The sequence below is a fragment of the Vanessa cardui genome, chromosome 11 (genome assembly GCF_905220365.1).
Source record: "Vanessa cardui chromosome 11, ilVanCard2.1, whole genome shotgun sequence".
Classification (NCBI taxonomy): domain Eukaryota; kingdom Metazoa; phylum Arthropoda; class Insecta; order Lepidoptera; family Nymphalidae; genus Vanessa; species Vanessa cardui.
In genome coordinates, this window is record NC_061133.1 from 3,564,434 (window position 1) to 3,592,267 (window position 27,834).

Sequence of the window (27,834 nt, forward strand, 5' to 3'; positions counted from 1 at the left end):
CTCGTCATATATTAATATTATAAAGCAATAGAACTGAGGATAGATAGACATGTCTAGCTTTCATTGTAATGTAGATTGTAATCTAGATTATACATATACGATTGTTTATCTTATTTATCCGTCTGATTTTTATTTTCTACTTGGGTGAGGTGAGAGTAATCTCTTTAAACTTATCTTTTATATCTATTTTATTTCTGGTGAGTATAATGAAGTGTGTATAAATAAAAAATTAACCTCCGTGTTTCGACGTGGCATTTCTATTTATTTATTTTTTTCTGAGAGACGAGTAATTCTGCAATAAAAAGCAAAGATAGGCAAACGAACCTAGTAAGCAACGAGTCGCTTTAATTTGCTCATGCAAACTGAAAAAATCTACAAATACCAAAATTAAATTTTATGTGTTTTAGCAATGAAAAGTTCAAAGTGAATATTTACTTTGCCTAAATATAGAACGAAGTTCGTTTTGGTGCTTTGAGGATTAAAAAACGAGAAAAGTTTAAAGTTTACTTTTATTTATTCCTTAAAAGCACAATTGCTTGCCTGACTCAATAAGAAATGCATGTCAATGTATTAAGATCGCGGTGAAGTCCAGAACATTCTCTGTTTTTCGTCAGTGAAAATAATGATATACCTAAGGTACCTATTTTTAGTGCTCATTTTCCAAGAGAATTTTTTGGGCTCTTATGCTGTTCTAGTGCCAATGCACTTAATTTATTTTTATACTAATTTATCTTGTGCTCAGCTGAAACTCATCGAATGAAATACTACAACAACATCAACAACAAACGTGAGACAACTTCTTTATAATAAACAATGTTTTACGAATCAATTAAAATTGTATACAAATCATCAACCTAATTACCTACAGGACTAATTAATAATCGGAATTAAAAGCATTTTATTTAAAATTTTTGTAATTTTTCGCTCAAAAGACTCACTCTAGTTTTTTTATAATTATTTTTTACTATAGTGTATAAACGTTTTATTTTAACTAAAAAAATCTAAATTTTATCCACAAAATAATGGTGGGTAAATTTAAAAAATATATAATCTTTACTCAGGCCTCTGATTTTCAAAATAGACCTTTAAAATAGCAAATATTCGTATAAAGATCAAATATCACAGACATTGTTTTTTTTTTAATTATCGTAGTAAACGGTAAATTTTATTAAAAAAATAGACCGCAATAAAATTTTAGATCATGCTCCTTCATCATCAGGTTCAAATACCTTTTGAAACATCGAAATTAATAATATGCACGCATATATCTCATTTGATGACATACTCCTATATAGGGGCCGGTTAATCAATGCATAACTTTATGATGTACACGTATCATATAATAAAGAGTACGACGTTTGCTCTTTCCTGATAAACACAATATATGTATGTGTATATCTAAATATTTGTACTATAATCAAGTGACTCACAAACTAAAACTTCTAAAAACACAGAATTAAATTCAAAAGTACTTGCAACACGAATAATAAGAAAAACTTCACCAATAATTCTTAAAGAAAGTTAAATAGTTTTCGATCTATCAAGCGTTGAAAGTGCACATTTAATGTAGAAAAAAAACAATAACGAAATCTGTACAAGAGCTTGAAACAGCTGACCAGAGATTCATGCCTTAAGAACTCTAGAGTGCTGAGTTCCGAAACCACTCAAAGTAAATCGAGATTGCCCGCGGTTAGCATTTGAGAAGCACTTACTAACTGAATGAATTTAATAAATCACATCAGCTATACCACTTTCATTTTAATAAAAAAAAAGTCCTGCAGGAAGAAAAGAAATTCCGAAGACGAATAATGGTACAGAAGCTGACTACTTATAGGTAAACACATTTTTACTCGACTGTCCAAAAAAGACTGGAATTTTGTTAGGGGTAAAACATTTCGACTTTTCTTGAGTAATCCTAACTTTCGATAGCCAGGTTATACTTTAATTAATATAAATTAATTGAATAATATGTATGCTTCATGAACATTTAGTCAACAACAAACGACAGCACACAGCCACTAGCCTGTAAATTACCCACTGCTGGGCTAAGGCCTCCTCTCCCTTTGAGGAGAGGGAGAACATATTGCACCACACTGTTCCAGTGCGGGTTGGTAGGATGCACACGTGGCAGAATTTTTATGAAATCAGACACATGCAGGTTTCTTCACGATGTTTTCCCTCACCGCTGAGCACGAGATGTATTATAAACATAAATAAAGCACATAAATATTCAGTTGTGTTTTTGGGTTTAAATCCAAAATCATCGGTTAAGATGCACGCATCCTAACCACTGGGCCAGCACGGCTCTCAACTCAACATTTACTCGTGCTCTGCGAATTTGCGTTTTTGCATTAAGAGCGCAATGGCTTTCGGGCTGCTTAACGATGAAAGTCGCACGTGTAACCTTGACCCTTTAGACTGTTGTTGTCCGTGATTCTTCAAAATAAACATTGCTACTTTTCTTCATAATATTTTCAATCATACAAATTGGTGTAGCCGTTCTCAATAAATCAGTAGAATCATAAATGTTCAAAAAATAAACAATGGACGTACGCAAACATACATATAATTATTTTTTTATAATTGTTTTTTATTGATGTTGTCCAATTTATTGTTACTGGCCACTGATAGTGACGTGATAGTGGATAGTGCTGCATCACAACTGCTATACGTTTTCTTTATATATATAAGCAAGACATCTGCTTAGGTCTGCTAGTCAATACTTATATTATAAATGTGAAAGTATCTTTGTCTGTTCCCTCTTCTAGCTTCAACTACCTAAACGATTTAGACGAAATTTGGTTTGAAAACATTTTGAGCCCTGGAAAAGGACAATGGCTAATTTTTTAATTTAACCCCTCGAGAGTTGTTTTGCTTGGGTGCTAAAGGTAAAGTTTTATAAAAATCGAGCGGGTGAATCCGAATGTTCGGCTAGTATAATATAAAAGAAACGATTGTTCGTTATCTTGTTGACACGGCCAAAGTCAAAGTAAACATAATCAGCGTGTGACGGTCGAAAACAACCGAACAATATTAATTTTGTCGCTCGAAAGATTTGTGAACCACAATCGTAAATAATCGGAATTGTTTAAACCGTGTTATCTGATAGCTGCATAATCAAACATACATATCAGAATTATACCGATAAGTTCACGTTCATTTCGTTCTTGGTGAAAAAGATTTTTGTTGGTCGGAGAATTTGTTTCAATATAGACATATTACTTGATTCGTAGTTTGTCGTATCTCAGGTGCTATAGTGATTTGGAATGGAGGATAAGGTGGATTCTTGGAGTGTTGATGGCAAAGTTGTTTTAGTGACAGGTGGTGCAGCTGGTATTGGTGCTGGATTGGTCAGAAGTTTGTTGACGTTAAATGCCAGGGTATGTTTTTTTTTAATCAAAATTAAATTAGAGTTCAATTGCTTGATATCTCGTATCATGCTACTTAGTCTATTAGTTCAGTCAAAGCGAGAATTAGAATTAATTTTAATGAAACTCGTATTGAGAATTGCCTATATATATTGTCTCAGAATTTATGACATCTATAACAGAAAAAGTCCAGAAATAACGTAAAAACAATAATTTATGATTTTATCCTACTGACACTAATGACGTTACGGGGATAACAGATTATTTTTTGAAATATTAGATGTCATTAATAAAATATGTAGATATTTTGAAAATAAGAAATTATATTATTTTTATCAAAATTGGTACTGTTGAAATATTTTTCACAACGAAAGTTTTGACTATCGATATCGAGCCTCGGAAAAGTAATAACAGAATTTTGTAAGAGCAGACGCCATAAAACTTCTTAAATTGAACTCGTTCGAATTTGATATTACAGCACGTCGCGTTCTTAGACGTGTTGGAACGCGAAGGGGGAGCCCTAGAGGGAGAACTATTGAACAAGTTCGGCGCCCTGAGAGCTAAGTTCATAAAATGTGACATCTCAGACGAAGGACAACTTTCAGCTGCGTATAGACAAGTTTTGGACAAATACAGACGACTCGATGCTGTTATAAATAATGCCGCGGTTATATGTGATGAAGAGGGTTTTTATAAGAAGACAGTTGATATTAATTTTGTAAGTATACTTTTGAAAGGAAAAGTTTGAAAATCGAATTGGAACGATAAACGTAACCTCATCAAACTCCGAAACTCTATAAAAACGCCCAAAAGAAAAAATTCCAAGCATCAAACAATTCAGGTGTTCGATGAATTAAAAAGTATGATAAAGAAAATAATATTTTGTTTTCATATTGCATCATTATTAAACAATACGTATCTACTTTTGTTATTGTTATTTTGTTTTATCATATTATACTCATATATCAACTATCGTAAAACTATATTATTTTATATGGTAACTATTACATTTTATCCCGACTTCGAGTACAATAACAGTCTTCTATACTAGTGTCCCATCTTTAACCATCCGTCCTACTGGGTTGATTAGCCGGGAATCATTTGGCAATTTATAATCAAATTAATTATGATGTGTGTAGCACGCTTGTTTGACAAAAGTGACCTTAGTTAAGATAAGCATGTTTATAAACATTTGTTAAAATATATATTCATAAATAAAACTAGAAAACGTATTTGTTGAAGATTTTACGAGCCTAGTCATGTCATGGATGTAACTAGGGGCTCGTGTCTCATTATAATATAATGACATTTACAGACTGGAACAGTAACCAGTACACTGAAAGCTCTGGAGGTGATGGCAGTTGACCGAGGTGGTGGAGGTGGTGTTATAATAAACATGTCATCATTACTGGCATTGAAACAAACATCCCATTCCCCCGTTTACACGGCCACGAAAACTGCTGTTCTTCAGTTTAGCAATTATATCGCAGTAAGAATTTTAATACGTATTTTGTTATTAAGCATATCGATTTATATATAGATCTATTCACCCACGAAGGTATTACGTTAAATTTTTAGCGGGTATCAACCAATAACACCTAATTTATCTTTTTGCCGTCTGTATTCTTCCATTAGCCATCTCACGCACACCATCTTGTAAGTACGAGCGACACTCACACTAATGCAGACCAATATTTAACACGGAGGCGCGCCTTCATGAGTGAACAAATCTATAACTAAATAACATAGCTGTAAATCATCCCTTCTCAGGTTTAATCCGAAAATATATCCACTTCTAAGACTTATTTTTAGGTAATCTAAAAAGTAGAATATAATATACCTACTATAATTTTATGTTTGATTATTAACAGTAAAATTTTAGATGGATCACCGGTAGTGAGAATTTTCGAACTACCAATTACTCTTATAATATGTTATTAGACATACAGTATATTATTGCTGTATTCTTCATACAAAGCTATTGAATCATCATTTATAATCATGTGCCCAAATTACTCGTCTAGCTTCTCATTAAAAAAGCACTAATTTGTTTTAAATTACAGACCCAAGAATCCTATGACAAGACGAAAGTTCGCGTAATCACAGTTTGTTTAGGACCGACCGACACTGTTTTGTTATACAGGCATAATTCGAAGGATCCGCAAAACATCGCCCAACAAGCCCCCGAGAGGCAAAGGTAATTCTGGTAGATTTCATTGCTCATTTACAGTAACGTTTCTATCGCGGAGATTATGTTTATTATTACAAATTCGTGTGATTTCCATTTCTGGGCTAAATAAAAAAGATATTCAAGTAGGCTTTTACAAGCAGTTTTGAATCGTTATTTTACAGATTTATACTGAAAGTAAACTTAAAGTAATACTATATAAGTAACTGGTTCGAAATGTAGATTCCACCCAAAAGAACCGGCACGAAGCTCCGTTGTTACTATTCCCAAAATTTGAGATATAATGTAAGTTAAAGACATTTAATTTTATATAATATATCCTGCCTGGAGTCAACGAGTGTTAGCTCCACTTTTTTTATTATCAGAGGCTTTATATCCATTTTAAAGAGATGTGAAAGTGACAGTGGTTCGAATGTAAATCTTAGCCGAATGTTGCATGTTGTAATCTGATTTTACATAGGTTTAATTCGAGTTTATACTTCATTTGGTAAAGAAGATTACGTAAAAAGCGATAAACTTGCACTATTAAGATGGAAATCTTCATGCGTTAACTATCAACTATAGTTCAATATGTGTACTAATCCGCTTTGTTACTGCGTGGTGGATATACTCTAAGCCTTCACTTCCCAGCTGCTGAACATGCATAATACTTCACTTTACTTTTATTTATTTTTGACACTTGATTTTTTTTTATTCGTTGACAAATTACATTAAAGTTATTATTTAGTTTTATGTGTATTTTTATGTAATACTGAATATCATTCACAAACTATTGATTCAAACAAGTTTAATGGTCTCGCGTTTGATGAATGACACCTGGTAACTCGGATTGTTGTTGGGCATACATTATGCATGAACCACAGACGGGAATGTTCCAATTTCCACATTTTATGGGTAGTCACATTTGCGAAATTAAATTTCGTTGTGCTATATAAAGAACTGTGTATCTGGATTTCAGAGAAAATACGATGCATTACTTCGAATTTTATTTCGATACGAAATTCAAACGTGACATTTGTAACCCATATATTACGCTATATAATCGAGATGGAACCAAAGATTTACTGGTTTACTTTACATATATTTCATCATATGATACGAGTGTATTCAACCATAAATATTGTTAGTTATAATATCGACCCGCCCCGGCTTCGCACGGGTAAAATACTGATAACATACTAGAAAAGATATATCTATTTACCACATTAAAAACTTCTAAAATTATCAGTCTTTCTTAAAAATATTGTCCATGTATGATATACAAAAATGCATCACAATCCGTTGCGTTATTTTAAAGATCTGAGAATACATAGGGACAGATAGCGGTAAGCGACATTATTTTATACTATCTATTGGTTAGTTTTGGTTTATAATTATTATTATTAAGGACTTTATATTTGGTGAAGCTTGAATAATCAGGCAATAAGTTTAGTATAAAGCAACCTTAAATATAATGGACCTTTACGGCTGGGAAAAGAGCTGCTTCATAGAAGATTTGGAGTTGGAGTTCATTACTGTGCTCAATTTTGTAAATACGAGAACATGTATAACTAAGCACGATATACACACAAATTAAGCCCATGAAAACTGAATAGGGTAAATTCAGACCTACATTATTTTGTTTAAATTCATTAATTCTATTCACTAGATCAGTGGTTCCTAACCTGGGGGTAATTACCCCTGCAGAAGTAAAACGGAGATTCAAGGAGGGTAGGTAACATGAGATGGCACGAAATATGTAGTATTAAAATAGCAATAAACAAAATAGTAAGTGTGAAGATTGAAATCGCTTAGCATCTTAATAAACATATTTTCGTTCGAATTTGTGTGGTTTTAATTATTTTAAATAAGCTAGGGGTAAATTCAATTCCCATACTTGTTCACAGGGGTAGTGACATTGACAAGGTTAGGAACCACTGCACTAGATGGTCAGGACTTCCGTTCTATTTAACTATGTTTAACAATTACTTAAATCCCATACGAAAGTAATAATATTTAAATAATAATAAAATTTCGTTTCTACGCATTTTGATGGTGTTAAATTCTAAGTGTTAGTTAGTGTTATTTACAACACTTTCGAACGATAATGTAAAGTCAATTTGATCTGTAAGCTGTGTTCTATTTTATTCGTAGAGTAACATCAGCAGTAACCGGCATAATGGACGTAATTAGCCGGGCCGGCAGTGGATCTACGTGGATAATCGCCGGAGATAAGCCCCCGGTTGACGTAACTAGAAACGTGAGGGAGGGCTTTCAGATTATTTCTATGGCGACTGATTTTCTGTAGCTTTTAAAATTTTAATTAAACTTTTTATATTAATGCTCTTTATGTTTAATTTTTTTAATGCACTTGACGTAAACTAAATAGAAGTGTACTAAAAATATAAAAGGTGACTTATTCGCTTACAGCAATCTTTCTTAGAGTAGCAATGGTCAACGAATACAATTACACACTAAAAATTTTTTTTGTAATAACTTTAATAAAGTAAAAAAAAAAACATGTGCCACGTGTTATATAAATATCGAAGCTGACGGTTATAAAATAATTAACATTTAAAATAATTTCGCTGTAGTTAAATAAATAAAAGCATATTTTCGTTAATAAAATAATATTTTATAACGAAATTGTTATTCAGAAGAATATGTATAAGTATGGCGGTGTAGGATAGGGTCAAGCATAAGAGTCAAATCAAATTCCTTTATTCAATATTGAAGTACATTTATTGTAATTTAAAGCTACCACCCAAAATTCCACACTACCAGTTAAGAAAAGAAAGTACTCTGACCTGCAAAACCGCCAAAAGAAATACAGCTGGTGTTTTTTGATAACTTTATATTATTAACAAATGATTAATATAAAAAAAAAAAAATAGGCAGGAGGCGATTTCATTTCCAAGGTGTGCTTTTAAACAATCCTTATTAAAAATAATTAATTATGCAACACAGGCATTTTGAACGCTGGGATACGAGACTTACTTTCAAAGTGTGTCAATTGATACCTGTATCAAAAATTATAATTATTGTATTTGTTCGTATTCGGATAATTCACTGTGTTAATATTTGTAAAAATTATACTCATTACATTATTATTTTTTATATAATTTTAAACTTTTTAATACTACGCATGCTGGGCTATATGTAGAATTAATAATATATTATGTGTACTTTATAACAGTCAATTATTTGTTATCTTGTTGGATTTATCGTACAGAATGGGAAATTTCTATATTATAAGGATCGTAAGGTCAGCTGTCATACACATTGAAGCTACAGGAAAATGTAGTAACGAAATTGTTTTCGAATTTCAAGGGTATTTCAAGCTGAAATCACAGATATCGACACGATTGTTAAGTCAGCGAGAAAAGGGCAAATCTGAGAGTTATTCAAGATGAAAATAGGTTGAAAATATCTGTAATTCCTTTAAGATTGAGATTTAATAGCACCAGTGCTTATAGTAATTTGCGTTCAAGATTTCGTCTGAGAATTGACTATGGTTAATTTGTAACGAATTTCTTAAGAAAATGTATTTATGTATTCTGTTTTCGAAGATTAGTTATCAGATTATAAGGAGCGATGAAAGTGAAATTTTATTTATTACGATCTTTAAATTCCTCTATAAGGAGCTGTCTGGACGTAAATAAAAAATAATCAATTAAATATCTCTGATATGAAATTTTATTAAGTCTTAGTTTATTCGTTAATATTCATTTTTTGTTAAATTTAAAAATAAATAAAAAAAAACTGCTTAACCATATACATGAAACCGTCACCTTTCTCGATAGAGTTACTTTAATATTGGTATAAATTTAAATTGTTATAGCTATCAATCGTAGTAACACCATTCATTTGGATTACGTTGATTCCTTTTTATTCAGTAATAGTAATTGTAAATTAATTTCAATCATATATAGTGTTTCATCTTCTTTTCCACAAAAATAATGAGAAAATATAGAAACAAATGTAAAAAGTGATGAATTTGTTAATTACATTTTTTATTTTCATTGGAATATTAATTAACAAAATACTAATGGAACGACTTAAATCCATTGCTTAAATTTAATTTCTTGATGGTAAGGCTCAGTGCAAAACCGTCTGAGTTGCACAGAGCCCTACCACCAACTCATCAGATATTCTACAGAGTGAGCAAGTGCAATTACAGGCACAAAGGACATATCTTAGTTCCCAAGGTTGGTGGCGCATTAGCAAGGAATAATTGTTATTCCTTACAGCGTCATTGTCTACGGGTATCACTTACCATCAGGTGGGTCATATGCTCGTTCGTCAACGTGTACCATAAAAAATATTATTTACATAAAAAGCATTGATTTCACGTTCTTGTGTATTACGTAATCTGCAAAAGTATATTCAACGTCATATCAAATGATTCGTTATAAACGCTTTCGCTGAGCAAAATAAACATTATTGATGGTGTATTTTGAACTTTCCTCCATTGATATTGGATACCTTACAATGAGGGATGACGTCATCAATATAACGCCGACATTCCAATTCCCTTTTACGATCTGACATAATGGTTATACTGTATTGAAATTTGATTGTTGTTCGGTAAACAGCTTTCGTTTTGTGTAATGACTACGTCGAATTTGTTATTTAACTTTGTTATTAATTTAAACGTATTTTGTAAACTGTTTTCGTCATTTGATAAATATTTGATGCTGATGTTTAGGTGATGCAATTGATTTTCATTGTTTGTTCATTCATATATTCAATCGAGTTAATGAACGAAAGCCTATCAGTCAATTTTTCACTTTTGAGTTCTGTTTGGTCGATTTTAAATATATATTGGCAATTAGTCGCAATTCAATTCATTAATTATAATTAAATATAAACAGATCCTGTTTATATATAATCAACATTATTAGTATTGCTTATCTGTCTGGTTTACTAAGTGATTATCCTGGTTTTTTATTTATGAATTAGCATACAAACAAGAAATAATTAAGTTCAAACTTCCAGCTTATTTAAATTTAGGCAAATTATTATAATGGTATTTAATTATTGAAAAAAATACTGTATAATTTGCCAAGATTCATGAAACAATACGCTATTAAAAAATCAAATAAATTCAAAAGAAAAGAAAAAATATTCAATCTTAAAAGAGCTGTATGAATATGTTGTCTCATTGCTCAAAAGCATTTTGTACAAGATATCATCAAAATGCTTATTTCTTGATAAAGAACAAGAGAGATGCTATATTAATATTATAGATACCTTACCGAACTTCGTAGTTCGTACACTTCAAAGTTTGCCGGGAAGAGATTGCAAAATGATACGCGAAGGCAGTTCTATCGCTCGTATGATTCCCTTTTGTGAAAGTCCGACTAATATGCCGTGATGTTTATTTTATTTTTTATTTTATTTTATAAGAATCTCCAATGTTAGTACACAAAAAACTTACACTAATACATTCACAAAACTTAACTTATACCTATGCACTCACAATTATAGGAGAACACAACATGCTTCGTATTTTATAAAAATATCTTAAGACTAGACAGACATTATATTACAGATATTGAAGACTTTACATAACATTTTTAATAGTAATAATTATAAAAATAAAACTTAAGAATAAACACACAATTTACTACAAATATTATAACGTACCGTAACAATTCTTACATTTTTTGGTAAACACTGACAGGCTATCGTGACCTATGTCTAAGTCCGATTCACGGGTCGCACATAAATTATATGAAATCGACATGCGAACTAGCGGCGCGTTCTTACCTAATTTAGTTTTACAAGCACCATATGTAAAATATGCACGTTGGTGCCTAGGTGGCGCGTGAGGTACATTTATACATAGTTCATGTAATAAATGTGGACTGTCAATTTCATTGTTAAATAATTTATATAAAAAATTTTTATGACGCTCTTTTTAGCGGCATGATGGTATAAATGGAACAATACTATTCGTTGCTAGTAGTAGTCTTCGTTATTGCATATCATTAAAAAAATAATGTTTCATAGCTTGACTATAAAAAGAAAACTTACTAACAGAGTAGAGAAGAAATCGGATCATCAGCATTGACTCGCTACGTAACATTTAATCATTTGAATATGTACAGTCAGAGAAAGGAAATCTTCGTCAGTTTTCAAAATGATTCCTTTATCAAGTCTTAAGCTCTTAGTACCTTTTGAATCTAAACATCAAATCATTGCGACGCAATATGACATTCTCGATCGATAAAGCAGATTATCGCTCATACTGAGCACACGAAAATAGATCTTAAAGTGTCGAACCTTTCTTAAACGGACTGTACAATAATTACGATTTTTGACGAAAGCAATATTTCCCCTTTATTTTAATAACTCCATTTATTAGTACGTTTTAAATTAAGAATAAACATTTCCAAATAAACAACGTAATTTAAACATTCAATCGTTTTATATTTATTACTTGTTTTGCGTACGTTCCATCGAAATACGAATTTTGAATTGCTAAGAAATAACGAATAACGTTATTTTATGTTCAGCGTTACAGCGGAGGGTGATTGAGGGGGTGTAATTACATGGGCTTTATGTGCCATTTCTAACTTTAGCAATATCCAAGAGTACGCGTGATATACTAAGCATCAGGTGCTATCGTAAATTGAACACTTATATAAAAATCACAGCAAGGGGATTTAAAGTAAATTATTATTGGTTTCGTATTCTAAAGTAAATAAGGTATTATTGTCTTGCTATATTTGGTATAACATGAGCAAAAATTGTTTATTCTTAATCATTAAAAAATACTATGTTGAATTATCGATCACTATGTGTTTGTAATATTTAGATTTTGGCGCCATAAGAAATATTATCTAACTATTCATCACTGTGTTACCAACAATATTAAGTAGTTACTTTTAGCTGTACAATGGAGAACAGACTGAAACATAACATTAGCGAACCATATAACCAAATAATACGCGTATAACAACAATCTCAATTTACTGTTGTCAAGAAAGTCACCCTTTTGACAAAAGATCTAGGCGGGGAAAAACCCATCAGAAGAATAATTTCTAAGGACGCCTTATTATATAGCTAGCCAGTCTGTCAAATACTTTATCATGTGTAATTTAAAACTCACAGAAAGCACAGACTAAAGGAATCAACAACGTGAAAAATGGTAACATAGAAAGTATGATACACTGTTCCTTAAAACGCTTTTGTTTAATTTTATTCGTTTATATTATCTTTGGGTCAAATTTAAGATGTAAACTAATATCAAGTATCGATTAAACAGTGGGCTGAAGTATTAAAAAATGCACTGGTAATAAGTCCAAAAATTTGTATTTAAAAACGGACAACAAATTATTTATTTTCAAAATGTTATTTAATTTATTAATGTAGGTATAGAGCCGGCTCAAGAAATAAAACAACATATATTTGCGATTTTTTCTCGAAGCCCGGCGGGAAGAGTTATTTCGGAATAAATATCAGAAGCGTACCATGAAAGTTAAAACTTGGAATAAAATTTTATATTTCAGTCTGTTTAAATATTCAAGAGGATGTTTCACCGCATACGATTTACGACTTTACAGGGAATAGAGACTCGTATCGGACATGTCTGGATCAAACGACCTAAAATATATATCTAAACTTCTGTATAAGCTTACGACTATCTGCAATTCATCACACTCACAAATAGCTTGCGCACGAAGTATCTTATAATATTCCATATATATTTATATATATTGCAAAAAATATACAGTCAAATACAAATCAGTATTAACTTATCTAGATTAGACTAACTACAAAGAAGCTTGTGAACAAACACAGACTAGTGCTATTAATCTTCTTACTAAAAAACGACGACGATCACGACTCACGTGTGACACTCAATTGGAATTATATATTCTGTGTAATATGTTTTAATAATAGTTAATTAGTGAACACAGGCGATAGAATACCAAAATCGAATTATAAGAAATAATATTATAATTAAAGATTACCAGAAAATAAGTTTAATTAGTATCATATAAAATCACGTAGAATTAATAGAAAGAAAGAGAGAGAAAGGTGGCCCGGAAAGAATGGGGGACGTTACACTTTCCGTGACCATTTCTGCATTTCGACTCTGTCGTAAAGCTGCGTTAAAGAACATCATTTCAAAAACCAGCATAAACTATAAATCAAATTAAAATCAATAGTAATGTATGATCAAATGATTTGTATTTACTAAATATTCAGTTATTATAAGGTATTTGCATAATAACTTATATTGATGCATTGATGGACGTTTTTATTTGAAGGGAGAGCGAGCCGGTAAAATTATCACAAGGGGTATAATTCTTAGTTTCTATTGCGTGGCAGTCCATTTATGCTATATAAGTAATATTTTTAACATTATCGATGCCAATGGTTTTTATTTTTGATGATTACTTACCATAAATTAATAAATAATTACCTATGTATCAATCTAATTCGATAATTAATTTTAACTAAGTCCTTATTAATTATTCTAATTTAATCCACTATGTTATGTTTTAACGTTTCATGTTTATATCGTTCTGGATATTATGTTTGAAATAAATTAATTTTACTTCATAACGCTTATTACAAATGAGCAGATTTTTATGATGAAATCGTTTAGTTCTCAATATTTAAGGAAATTATAAAATCAATTTTAATATAATATATGCACTAAAAAGGCACTACCTTTACATGTCCTATTAGGTTAGTTATTACATGGGAGATTCTGATCCAATGAAGATTGCGTTACGACGATCACGGGATGTATTAAAACATAAATTAAGCTCATTACTTCAGTGATGTTGCGTGGGTGGGGTTGAACTGAAAATCATCGGCGCATCATTAACTACACTATTTTTTTTCTCAACTGTACTATTAATATTATGTGTTATATTATATATAAATTAATGAAAATGAGCTGAGATGCCCAGTGGTTAGAAAGCGTGCATCTTAACCGATGATTGCGAGTTCAAACCTAGGCAAGCACCACTATATATATGTGCTTAATTTGTGTTTATAATTCATATTGTACTCGGCGGTGAAGGATAACATCGTGAGGAAAGATGTTCTAAACCCTCTCCTTAATGGAAGAGGAGGCCTTATTCCAGCAGTGGGAAATTTACAGGCTGTTACTTTACTTTACTTTTTACTTTTACTTTACAATCAAAATTAGATAAATTATATAGTATGTCAATTAAATCTGAAATATCATTGGTCGAACTTCATGACGCAGTATTTGACCAATGAGCTATCAGTAATTGGATGGTCATCTAGTGAACCAAAAAAAATATCACTCCAAAATAGATTAACCAAGCCTTTCCTTTATTTGACAAGTTCTTGTATACCGACAACTTTTAGATTTGATAGGTCACGTGAAACGGGCAAATAGTTTAAGTAAGAATTTGCCCTCCTACTGAGTTTCTATTAAAGTGAGATGGAATCGAAGGCACGTGCAGTTTAAAAGTTCTGCAATTCGATTTGAGTTTACTGTAGCAAGTTTTCTTTACGAAATCCCTATATGTGAAGATAATTGTACATAAACATGTATACTTGTATTTGATGAGTATACTTATATACGTAGAAATTGTCATTTAATTGTTTATTGCAGATAATTGGTACATATTGGTATATATATACGAGTACGTCATCGTATGGGCAATAAATTCTGATGACTCCAAAATTATTCTACGGGTAGTACCCAATTATAATGCCCTTCGGAATCAAATTTCCCTAAAGTAGTTCTGTGTGCAGGCATAAACATTTTCGTATATATAATCACTGATTTAGTTTTGTTTCTCAATTTTCGTTGTCGATTGTTGTAAAGATCAGGTGCATAGCTGGCTTACGTGCTTTTTAATTTCATTGGCTCGAGATTCGAATATAATTACAAACCGACCAATCAGGACCTTTAAATACCACTAGGTCACACATATGTAATTAAAATTCATGCATAATCTTTAATATTCAGTTTAAAAGAAATCCGTTTCGCTTTGAGCTGGTGAATCAGAAATTAAGTTAGGACGCTACAGTGACGCGCACGTTACATTGATAAAAACTTCAACCAATTTCCATAAATAGTTGAACGAAAATTTAAATAGAAGTGTAAAACCAGATCTAGTATGGGCTATTTGCGAAGACGACCGCGTTGAAAATTTGATCAAATTTCTGACCGCATTTACGGTTCAGAAATCTGACGCTGAGGATATTTTAATCGCTTTTGCTTCAGTGTCATTTACAGGAAACTTAGTATTTTAATAATTTTATTTTCGCTTATAAAGTGCAGGAAAATATAGTCTGTAGCAATTATTATATATAAATATACATATTGGACAACATCACATACGTTACTCTAATACCAAAGTAAGTGTAAGTAGCTAAAGTACTTGTGTTATGGAAAATCAGAAATAACGTCGGTACCACAAACATCCAGAACTAAGAAAAAATAGAAAACTAATGAACTTTTTCTATGTCGAATCGACCGGGAATCGAACCCGGGACCTCGGAGTTGTGGACCCTTGAAAACCACACACACACACTCACACTACACACACTTCTCGACCAGAGAGGTCGTCATTATGTGTTTCGACATAAAGACAAATTAAGCACATGAATCAGCGGTGCTTGCCTGGGTTTGAACCCGCAATCATCGGTTAAGATGCACGCGTTGTAACCACTGGGCCATCTCCACTCTCGTTGTCACCACTGGGCCATCTCCACTCTATTATTATTATTATTCTACACCCAAACATAAATACTTTTTGTTATTTATAGATTTTAGAAGTATAACTGATCAAATTATTCATTTGAGTCTTCGATTATGAATTTTAAGTCCAATATTATAGGTAATATTTGTAATGATCCCATTCGGATTTATTGGCTACTTAGTAAATATATATTTTTATGAATAAGGTCAATAAATCCTTCTTGGGGCCAGGTATCCGTTTCTATAATAAAATTCCGCAGACATTTTTAACTTTGCCGTTTCGTAAATTCAAATTGTTTGTAAAAAAATACATTGGTAGAAAAAGCATATTATTCGATACAAGATTTTATAGATGATTAAAAAGCGTGTAGTTAATACCTGTTGACTTCCAAGCAGGATATATTAATTTAAATAATTGTATTTAACTAACATGATTTAAAAAAGAGTAACTACTGAGTTTCATGCCGGTTCTTCTCGGTACTTTCCGAACCGGTAAAATGACGATTCAAAAGTGCTTGTAAAAGCCTACTTCAATAAAGTTTATTTTGATTTGATTTGATTACAACAGTTTCTGCATTTATTACAAACGAAATATGACAGACCCTGATGTACTTTTCAAAATGACAATTGCATAATTACTCGAGGGAATTACATTTTAGATCTCATTCTGCGTATCGCCAAGTAATATACGCGTTTCATACACCCTGATATGGAGCATATGGGTGGAGGAAAAAATGATATCTTCAAACTAAAATACTCATAACTGACTCGTTTAAAACTATTACAATACTTTAAATGTTGAAAAAAAATCAATGAAAGTTTTGTTATATATTTTAATATGTTCTATTATTGTCTCTATTCTATACTTGTGTAATATTTTTTGGGAGTTACATATATTAAATTTTAGATATCTATTTCACCATCGAATAGGCTGCTAACTACAATTATGAAACTCAGTGATATTTTGCAAAGGCATATTCTGATGCCACGATCGATCTAAACAAATAAACGTCTATCAATTCTAATCAAACCAATAAAGCGCCGACGGACTGAAACAATATTAATTTACTCCGGTACTGAGTGAGAACATAAAATAGAAATGACTTATAAAAGAATTGCTGTAAAGGAAAGAAGCGATAAAGGACATTCGTTCCCTCTTTATATTTTCAAAGTTACGAGAAATTACGCCCGTCACATAAGTAAATACTCTTTGGTACAAATATTGCCATCGTACACACCCTACGGGATATGTTTTCTCGATGAACCGTCAACAAACCTCAAATGTACATAAAAACGCTGTAATATAAACTTTTTTGAGCAATATTATGAATCATGTTGTTTCATTTATATTTATTTATCAAAGTAATTATAAATATCATGAAACAATTTTCTTTGTATGAGATTTCAGCAAGATGAGTTTTAATTTTAAGGTCTAATTTGGCTGTAGAGTTTCATTAAACTATTTTAAATGTATGCTTTATTCCTATCTCTAACTGTTATACATAAGAAGATTTTTTTACTAAGTTGTGTCCAATGTTTTTGGTCTTATTATAATATAGAAGTATGATATGATTATTTAATTTTTAAAAATAGAATCATTATCTTATTTTTTTTTATAGTTGACAGTATCCTTTAGATGTTACTTATAAATATGCTTACAGAAAGCTATTTGTGTATGAAAATGAGAAAAAACATTTCCGGTCACCGGATGAGAACGGGTGACCTGTTTTACTAGCGCAGCCTCAGCATTACGTAATATGTAATCACTAATGCCCCGTTGTACGGCGGCCTTTGTAGGGGACATTAGTTAATGAAACGAGAAAATTCGATGGAGCGCGTTTCGGTTGCTTGTATATATATTTTTTTCCAAACAAAAAATGTTTGTAATCCTTCATTTGACTATTACATTAAGCAGCTGTTTTCACTGATACAATATATTTCCTATGATTTAAACTGTTTTTTTTTTCTTTTTTTTATATCGAAACCTACACAATGAGATGAGTTATATGTAGTCTAAATAATTTATGATATTCATTATGCCATCGCAAACATAGCTATTTAAAATTTTAAATTTTGAATTAAAATTAAAATAGTAACCTGTACCAATTGATTTATTTTTGTATTGTATCAAAATATATGTATAATTATAAAGAATTAATCAGAAATACACCACAGCATGATAACGCGAGCTTATTATTCAATAAGCAGATTACATGGAATTCTTCGATTGGAAAACCGTATAGATATTATTAATTATTACATTCATTAGTGAAGTAATATAAATGAGTTATTAACCATAAATAATTCCTAGAATTTCTAAGATCTCTTAAAGTCTGTTCGGTTGGATGCTATTCCATTAGTTATTCTAACGCAAAACCTTAATTGCTTTTAGTGTCTTGTACGCTCGCAATGGACTAGATAAGTTAACAATTGGCCTACATATTTTATATCATTATCAAGTATAAAACAAAGTGGCTTTGTCTGTTACTACCTATATGCTTGTATCTTTGAAACTTCGCAACGTATTATAATGCGGTTTTTTTAAAAGATAGAGTGATTCTAGAGGACGGTTTTTGTATTTTGTGTTCATGTAAGACAATATAGCAAAGAAACACTGATAAATTTTGGAAGTTTGTAATGTGATGTCGTAAATATACAAATGCTGTAGTATATTTAGTATCAGTATTGCACCCGTGCGAAACCGGGGCGGTTCGCTAGTCTAAAATAATGGATAAATTTAAATGTCCATGTGTTTGATAAAATGTCATCGATCAGAGAAGAGAGACCTGAGATGATGGAGATAGAAGATCGATGAGGTCAAGGAGGCTTATTTATGATGGCCATGAAGCTACCACCGCCCTTTGACATTGGCCTTTTAAGAAATGTTAAATATTTTGTTACATCGTCAATACACCACAAAACCTTGGGATCTAAGTTGTTTCCTCTCATTTGCCTATAGTTACTGGATCACCGTACCGGTACGGTGGTACCATCGTTACTTCTGATTTTCCATAACACAAGTCCTTTAGCTACTTACATTGGGATTAGAGTAATGTATGTGATGTCTCATATTTATTTATTTATTTACTCACCTTAAAACCAGATACAATAATACTAAGTATTGCTGTTTGTCGGTAGAATATCTGATGAGTGGGTGGTACCTACCCAGACAAAGTAAAAAAAAATGGGCCTTTCGGTTCTTTGTTTAATTCGGCATGTAAAAGAAGTTCAATGAAAAACAGCAGTTTTCAAATTACATGCAAATTACGGGATGGTATTTTAACAAATTGTTCGGTGAAAATTAAACAAGAATGACTAATGGAGCACAAACTAACTAAGGTGTCGCTTTACTTAAACGTTCTTTAGAGAAATTAATTGTCTTCAACGACTCTAGTTAAACAAATCTTCTGTAATTAAACTGTATAATTAAAATATAGACAGAAATATCTGCTTCAAAGTTATGAACAATCGTGTTGAATGCGAATGAATATGCACAGCTACCAGTGCACTTGTTACAAAACTATGAATTTAAAAAAAAAACGATGTTTCATATGTATGTATCATTAATCGATAAAATTACTTTCCACCCTAAGTGATCTGCCTGCCACAATATTAAATATTTCAACTTAGACTATTTTAAGTTATCAATTTTATCAGGCTTCCCAAAACACACGCGAGTTCTAAACTTGTTTTATATTCATAAAGAATCAATCAATGATATGTTGATGGAGATATATTGACAGAATGTCATTATTGGTAACATACATTCTTGTAATCCGAATGCTTCGCAATCTAACATAACCAGAGAAGTATCAGGCGCGGGACTTACTTTTTTATTTTGGGCTAATTGTGTGGTTTCCGAATCACGGGATTGTAACAAACATCTAGTCTCCGGTAGTTAATGAGAATTTCACAAAAGGCAAACTCAATTAGTTTTTATTGAACCAACGAGACTTCTAAGTTTGTCTTAATTAGCACAGACGAGACAATTATATATACTGTTTAATTACATTAATAAGACAAATGATTACATGCAATAAGTATTATTACAATATAATAGTATTATTAGCTATTATAACTTTACAAATAAGTATAATCAATAAAGAAAATTAATTAGAAACATCAAAGAGGAATTACTGATCGGCTATAAAGTTTATATATCCAAAGAACAAGAGGCAACATCGTATTTTCAAGTAAAAGCATTTCTTTATTCAATTTATATTGATTCTTTAAAATCAACTTCTACTGCCTAACAGTGATACTCAATAACATTACGTTTGAAGGGTGAGTTAGCTAGTGTAACTACAGACTAAAGATATATAACATCTTAGCTCTCAAGGGTGGTAGCGCACTGGTATAGTATAGAGAATGGTAATTATTTCTTACAGCGTCAATATCTATGGGTGTTGGTAACCATAATTTAGTGAAAGGTTATAAACCACTGCCTATATCATTAAAAAAAACTACCACTGATTTCGCAAGAAATACCGATGATTTTAGAAGAACGAAATAAATATATAATAATATAATAAATTTCAATAATAATTTTATGATTTTTAATGATATGAATAACTTTATATTTCTTAATAACGTTATATTATCAATTGGCCTGAAGGCGTTTACTTGTTTGAAAAACTTTAACGTCTAAAAAGTTGTTCCTTAATATTTTTTATTTTATCATAAACTCTTAAAAACAATTTTTGTCTTACAATTAAAACTTTCAAACGTGATTATTTTTTATTTGAAAACTTGATTGCAAAACATATAAATAACAAGTACATAGAAGTAACAAAAGGCAATCAGTAAATGGGGCGCGAAGGCGGTCTTATCGCTTATCGAACTCTCGCTGATAACCTATGATGAGAGAAGTTTTATTAAAGAACAATCAACATTATCAGCCATGTTATCCACTGTGTTATTTTTGTCACTTCCATCGGGATTTAATATAAATAAATATTTTTCATGCGTGTAATCAAATTTTCGTGTCATCAGATAAAACATTAGGAGTGCTTGACGAGATGATGCCTGACAAAAGTGATAACTTAAAAAAGGCCGTCCGAAATATGGCTCTGGTAGAGGTTAGAGTGGTTAGAGGGAGAAAGGAATACTCTGCCTGCCGTATTACAGTAGTATATAGGGCACAAATGTGTGCGCAAATATAGTTGTATTCTTTATACACCCGTTCTCAATGATACCGATGGGGTATCGAATTCATTCCGACTTCAACAAAGTTCAACTGATGCAAACTTGTTTTCCGAAGCACGTGTACAAACTTCCATCTTCCAAAGTCGAAGCTGCAACTGTTTTTTTTTTCAACAGAAAACTCAAAAAATTACATAACAAACCAGGATTGGCTAAAATTATACTGTTGTAGTTATGATCCAACCGTTTTGTACAAGTCGAAATGCGAATAAAACTGTCTTATTGCTTCATGTTTATTTAAAGCTATTAAGTTATAGGTACATATAATTCTGCAACGAAATTATTATTTTGTTTATTAATAAAATAATGTATGGCTCTTTGGCTATAAATATGAAACGTTTTGGCATTTACAGATCAAAGGATATTTTATTTTCAACGACCTTTATGACCCATCGACGTTGCTTTATTAGTTTGCTTTTTACCTGACTCATATATTACAGGGATATTTATAGAGAGAGTAAACGTTTTACACAAATTAATGGCCGGGTCGCAAGAGCCATTTGAGTATACTCCGATGGCTATAAAAAGGTTATATCTAATAAATAAATTTAGAAGGTCAAGCAGGAAAATAAGTGAGATAAAAAATTGTCTTTGATTAAAACTCAACTGAGAAATAAATATCTGAAATCTTGTACTATTCATTGCTTTATGAAAATATATAGTAAGGTAGGGTAACAAATAAACAAATACCTTACACACTTTTGCAATTATATTGTTATGCTAGGATTGAGATGAATAATATTGTATGGTAGAGGCATCAAAAAACATCGATCAAATTAAATCACCGTGGCGAGGAGAAAACAACAAAAGCTGATGAATCTCTGAAGCTCTCTTTATTTCTTTAACAGAAAGTAAAGTTTTGATATAGTCCAGAATGGATATTCTTATTACTTTGCTTTACTTTTGACTTTATGAAAAAATAAAAACTAAAATACTGTCTCTTGTAAATTAAGGTTCTTTGTAAAAGTTTTCCTTTAATGGATACATCTGTTTTGAGATAGAAGAAACCCTTGCCCAGTTTGTTGGCAAATAAGCACTACTCCCCTGTTGTTGCTAATGCGCCTTACCATGATTTAATGATAACAATGACCAGTTCGGACTACAACGTATGCCAACTTCACTACTGGGCCACCGTGAATATTTTGCATACGTACAAACATATCGAGATGGCCCAGTGGTTAGAACGCGTGCAATCTAACTGATGATTGCAGTTACAAACCCAGGCAAGCACCGTTGAATATCCATGTATTTATAATTCATCTCATTTTAGGCGGTAAATGAAAACATCGCGAGGAAACGTGCATATGTCAAATTTCATAAAATTCTTCCACATGTATATTCCGCCAACCCGCATTGGAACAGAGTAGTGGAATGTGTTCCAAACCTTCTCGTCAAAGGGAGAGGAGGCCTTAGCCCAGCTGTGGGAAATTTACAGGCTGTTGTTGTAAAAACATTTGCATTGTATCAAAACCATTTGCAGCGAAATGTTTTAAAACCGCCGAAAAGCAACGACAAAACTTTTCCATTTTTCTCATTCACCGGCGAATTCTAAAAATGTTAAACGCAAGTGAAGTGACCTCATAATTGCGAGTTTAAAGGGCTGAAAGGCTCTGTTATCATAGCTTTGAATGGGAGACGCGGCTGAATTAAAATACGCTCTGGCTCACCTGACAACGCAGCGTTTGAAAATATAACTGCTCATAAAGGCTTCGTTGTTTACATTAACAAAATATTTTGAATGACGCATACACTAATATTCGCCTGTATCTCCTGAAAATGCAAAAAATGTCTTTATAATAATACTGGCTAATTCCCGGCTTACTTAACTATGTTTTGAGGGATGGTTCGTTTTTTGCCCAGAGGATCGGAATTGCGATTAAACGGGGAAATGCTGCTAGCATTCTTGCCACCATTCCACGCGGTCAAGATTTATACAGTAACTAGTTTTAGTTCATATTTGTATATATTTAAGCATTTAATTTTATTAATTCTTATGTTATATCTATATTACTGTTAACTTTTAACAGTCCTCTTTCGGATCTGGAGTTCATTTACAATAGATTTTAATGTGAAATGTGAGTTAATATTTATGAAAAATGTATGCATGATTATGAATATTTTACAAATTACCAGTTGTCGCTTGCCGTTTTGCTCTTGTTTTGGAAAATAGTCTTCAGTAGTTAGATATAAAATTGTATCCTATAACATTCTTTGCTTCATATTTCATAAAATGTACAAATGTTTAATTATTTTCCTGTATAAGAGCAACAGACTGACAGACATGCAGAGTAATTCGCACTTATAATATTAGTATATATTAAATATTATACATCCTAATTCACCAAGGTTTATTCAGAGGTGCCATATGTTTCTCTTTTCTAGAGATGCGATATTTTATGATTATTTGTAAAACAAATATAACCCACACATAATGTTATTTCATATAGTAATGTTAATTCAATTCGATGTTAATATAGTTCAAGATAGTACGAAAGATGACGCGATCACAAACAAACAAAACTTTAAATATTCAATCACTCCGTATTGCATTTGTTTTGTAAGAAACAAAGTTTTTATTGCTGGAACAGAAATAAAAGTTAATGTTTTATTTTTCGAGGTAACTTGTTCATCTATATTTACCCACTAGAGTATAACAATATTACAACTAAAAACTAATACGTACCTGTGTTTTTTATCTATACATATCATAAAATTGGATATCAATGCATATGAATGTAAATATGTATACATGGTCCATATACCAAAATAACATTTTTTACAATTTTTGTCTGTCTGTCTGTGTGTCTATTCCGCCTAATCTCTGGAACGGCTGGACCCATGTTGACGGGAAATTCACTGGTAGATAACTGATAAGAAGTAAATTGGGCTACAATAATTTTGCTTTTTAATTCAAAGGCGTACAAGGTCGCGGGCACAGCTAGTACACAATGTATTTTTAATAACAATTTTATTATATGCTCCAAATAAAAAAATCTAATCATAATAGTATATTAAAACCGCTTTTTCTATCTATGTCGAAAGAGTTTTGTGCACTGCAATATATACTTAGCTGTTAATAGATCAATAATTGTTACTCTTCTGGTAAACCTTTCAAAAGGATTCCTATAAATCAACATACATTTTCTCATACATGTGACTCTAAACAAATCTTAAAAGAGTTAATCAGTTCCACTTTTGCTATACAAATTTCTAAAGAACGTAAGTAAGTATTTTTAAAACGTAAGTAGTTATTTTACACGTTTTATAAACCGCATTTAATATGAAAAACACTCACACACACATACACATTACGTAATTATAGTTTATTATTATAATGTTGACTTTTGATAAATTAACACCATATTTTTTATTTATTGCGTCTAAAAAAAATTCAGTCACATACCAAGCAAATTGTTTAATATATAATATTGAGCTTACAGTAAAAATGGTCTCTTATTAAAACACGCATAAGCAAAAAGTTTTTGTTTTTCATTAAATGTTCCAGAATTAAAGTCGACGTTGCTATGTTTTAAATGTCAAGGTTGTATTCCGAAGCACATTATTAAAACGTTGAAAATATGGAAATATTTCATATGTTCAAACATTGCACCAGAAATATGTGATTATTTTGCATAAAGAAATCTCATTCGCTTGCCCTATATTATTTGACGTTAATAATTCGCTAAATATATAATCTGCTTATTCGAATCTGCTGAAAACAATGATAAAAAAACTTCTAGTTTACGACAGTGATCTTTTAATAAACTCATTTATTAATAGCTCTCTTTTTCGGAACCACTTACATTAAAACAGTTATATTTGATATTTTATTAATAGAATGAATGATATATGATGATGGTTTGTGTAATATATATTTTGTAAATATTTTATAATCTGAATACAAAACTACGTTGCATATACTTACATTACTAACGCTAAATATTAGGAAACATAAAATAAAATACTAGAAAGCCTTAATAAAAACCTATACAAAAAGTCTGCATTAATTTTTACTGCGAAACTGTATATAAAAAATAAAATGTTATCTTGATATTTAAATTAATTATCCAAATCTAGAGCCGAGGCGGCCCAGTGGTTAGAACACGTGCATCTTAACCGATGATTTCGGGTTCAAACACAGGCAGGCACCACTATATATATATCCTTAATTTGTGTTTATAATTCATCTCGTGCTCGGCATTGAAGGAAAACATCGTGAGGAAACCTGCACGAGTCTAATTTCATTGAAATTCTGCTACATGGAAATTCCACCAACCCGCAATTATGTTCCAAGCCTTAATGGGAGAGGAGGACATTAGCCCAGCAGTGGGAAATTTACAGGATGTTACTTTATCCAAATCTAAAAACCACAGACACAGTGCATTTCTTATTCAAATAAACGTTATAAAATAAATATACTGAGTTAATATTTTCTTACTGAGAACAGTTCGGTAGGTCGCTAGTAATATATAAATAAATATCAGACTCGTAATATAAGTATCGACCGAATCGACCTCATACATTTCCCGTTCGACCCAGACCTTTTTCTGATGATTTGAACGCCTCCTAGTTTATCTAATACTGCTAGTTTATATTGGTCATTGGTTGAATTGAAATATTGCGTACTAGTTTTCGCTAGCGGCTTCGCTTGCCTTTTAGGGGTTTGATTGTCACGTGTTAGGCAAAAAAGTAGCCTATTTCCTACTTTGGAGATCGAATTTGCTTCACACCAAAATTAATCAAATTTGGTTCACTGGTTTGGTGGCGAAAGAGCGACAGATAGAGCTACTTTCACATTTATAATATTACTATAAATTTCGTTTAGGAAGTATTGAAAATGTTTTATTAACGAAATCGTAATGACATATATTTTTTTCGATGTTTTAAGGATGAAAATATTTACAGTATTATATTTTCAAAGGTTCGTATTTGCTGTTACTTAAATTTTACGTAGCACTTTTTGAAGACCTACGTGTACATACATTTTGTTTAAAGTTCATCTGCAAACTGTCCAGTCTGACAATTGTTATTTGAAATAGAATAAGCGATGGTAGTACCATACTAAGACAAGCCCGAACAAAGATCTGGCACCTGTATACTATACATTGTTCCGGTTTGAAGGGTGAGTTAACCAATATAATTAGAAACACAAGGAATAATAGATAAATGTAGTGCGATAAGGGGGTAAAATTCATAAAATTTATTATATAATTTTATGTATTTTATATCATTTTATTATCTTAAGTATGTATTAGTGTATGATGGAGATATATATTATTTATACATAATATATATTTATATATATTTGTAGGAAGTATAAGTATTAGTGTGTAACTATTTGTATGTAAGTTTATGACTGCAACGCCTACGCCGATGGTTTTGAAAACTTCTTGAACCTATGTCCCACTCAATCTGAATAGAATCTAATGAATGCATATTTACCATAAATATTTAGTAACAAAGCAATCATTCAAACTCGAATCCCAAATAAGGAAAATTCCTATTTTAAATTCGTTAAATAGCTCCAATGCTGACTACATCCCTCTTTTCACAAAGGTTTATTGCGAACGACTTTCAAAAGTACATTTTTCATATACCAGCAATTCCGATCTGTACGAAACGTTTAAATATCTGAATTTATCCTTATATTTAAAGCTCGCTTCACGGATTCCCTTTCATGGAAGAAAATAATAATACTTTTGTCTTGTTTTAATATTTATACGTTCTACTGAAAGCGAAGAAATATAGCTGTTAGGTTTAACATACTAATTTTAACTTATGATTTAAAAACAATTTAGATATTTAGGTACGCTTTAAAATATAATAAATTAGAACAACAGTTACTTAATATTTACTATGATTGACCTGTTCCATTTAACAAATAAATATTTATAGAACAATATCAAATACAATGTATGAAATAATAGTCGTAACTATCAGATAAATTGACTCTCGCAAATAATTAATCGGAAATCAAGAAGTTTGGCCTTTTCAAACTTCACACATAAACATTTATCGTGTTTACACTCTCCACACACAAATACACATACATAGATTAACCAGTCCTAATGTATCAGGACATAATATGTAATTTAGTTCGTCTTATATTATAAAAAGTAAAAACTCTTATAATGGTCCTTCGAGCCGGATCTTTTCATATTTATTAAATATTGTTCTTTATCCACTTACTTGTACTAAATCTCCATGTATTCCCCCGGCAGCGGTAATTGTCAAAAGGCAAATATAAGGGACGAGGTCTTCTCGTGGTCGGTGCAGTTCCAGCTCATATGTCCGCCCGATGTCACCATAATACGTTTTATTGCAACCTGAAAATAAAATATGTTCTTAGAATTCTTCTTGCAGAACATTTATTTAAACGGTTCTGCTATTAT

At 31.3% G+C, this 27,834-nt stretch overlaps 2 protein-coding genes across 2 annotated transcripts in view; one reads left to right on the plus strand and one right to left on the minus strand.

Annotated features, from left to right (window-relative positions):
- LOC124533342 overlaps positions 1 to 27,834 on the minus strand; it is a 152,081-nt gene that overhangs the window by 15,823 nt on the left and 108,424 nt on the right. The window contains exon 3 of the mRNA XM_047108550.1: positions 27,632 to 27,768. Coding sequence (XP_046964506.1) covers positions 27,632 to 27,768 — 137 coding nt within the window. The remainder of the gene's footprint in view (positions 1 to 27,631; positions 27,769 to 27,834) is intronic.
- LOC124533341 (15-hydroxyprostaglandin dehydrogenase [NAD(+)]-like) lies at positions 3,026 to 7,877 on the plus strand. The gene is made up of 5 exons (XM_047108548.1): positions 3,026 to 3,380; positions 3,847 to 4,086; positions 4,684 to 4,857; positions 5,432 to 5,565; positions 7,690 to 7,877. Exons 1-5 carry the CDS (start codon positions 3,267 to 3,269, stop codon positions 7,841 to 7,843), a joined length of 816 nt encoding a protein of 271 aa, XP_046964504.1. The 5' UTR covers positions 3,026 to 3,266; the 3' UTR covers positions 7,844 to 7,877.

What these genes read in the sequence shown, in the direction of transcription:
- LOC124533341 (XM_047108548.1), top strand. Translation starts at nt 3,267, where the DNA reads ATGGAGGATAAGGTGGATTCTTGGAGTGTTGATGGCAAAGTTGTTTTA. An exon ending in AGACAGTTGATATTAATTTT is followed by an intron (nt 4,087 to 4,683) that starts GTAAGTATACTT and finishes TGACATTTACAG; the next exon opens with ACTGGAACAGTAACCAGTAC. An exon ending in CAAGCCCCCGAGAGGCAAAG is followed by an intron (nt 5,566 to 7,689) that starts GTAATTCTGGTA and finishes TTTTATTCGTAG; the next exon opens with AGTAACATCAGCAGTAACCG.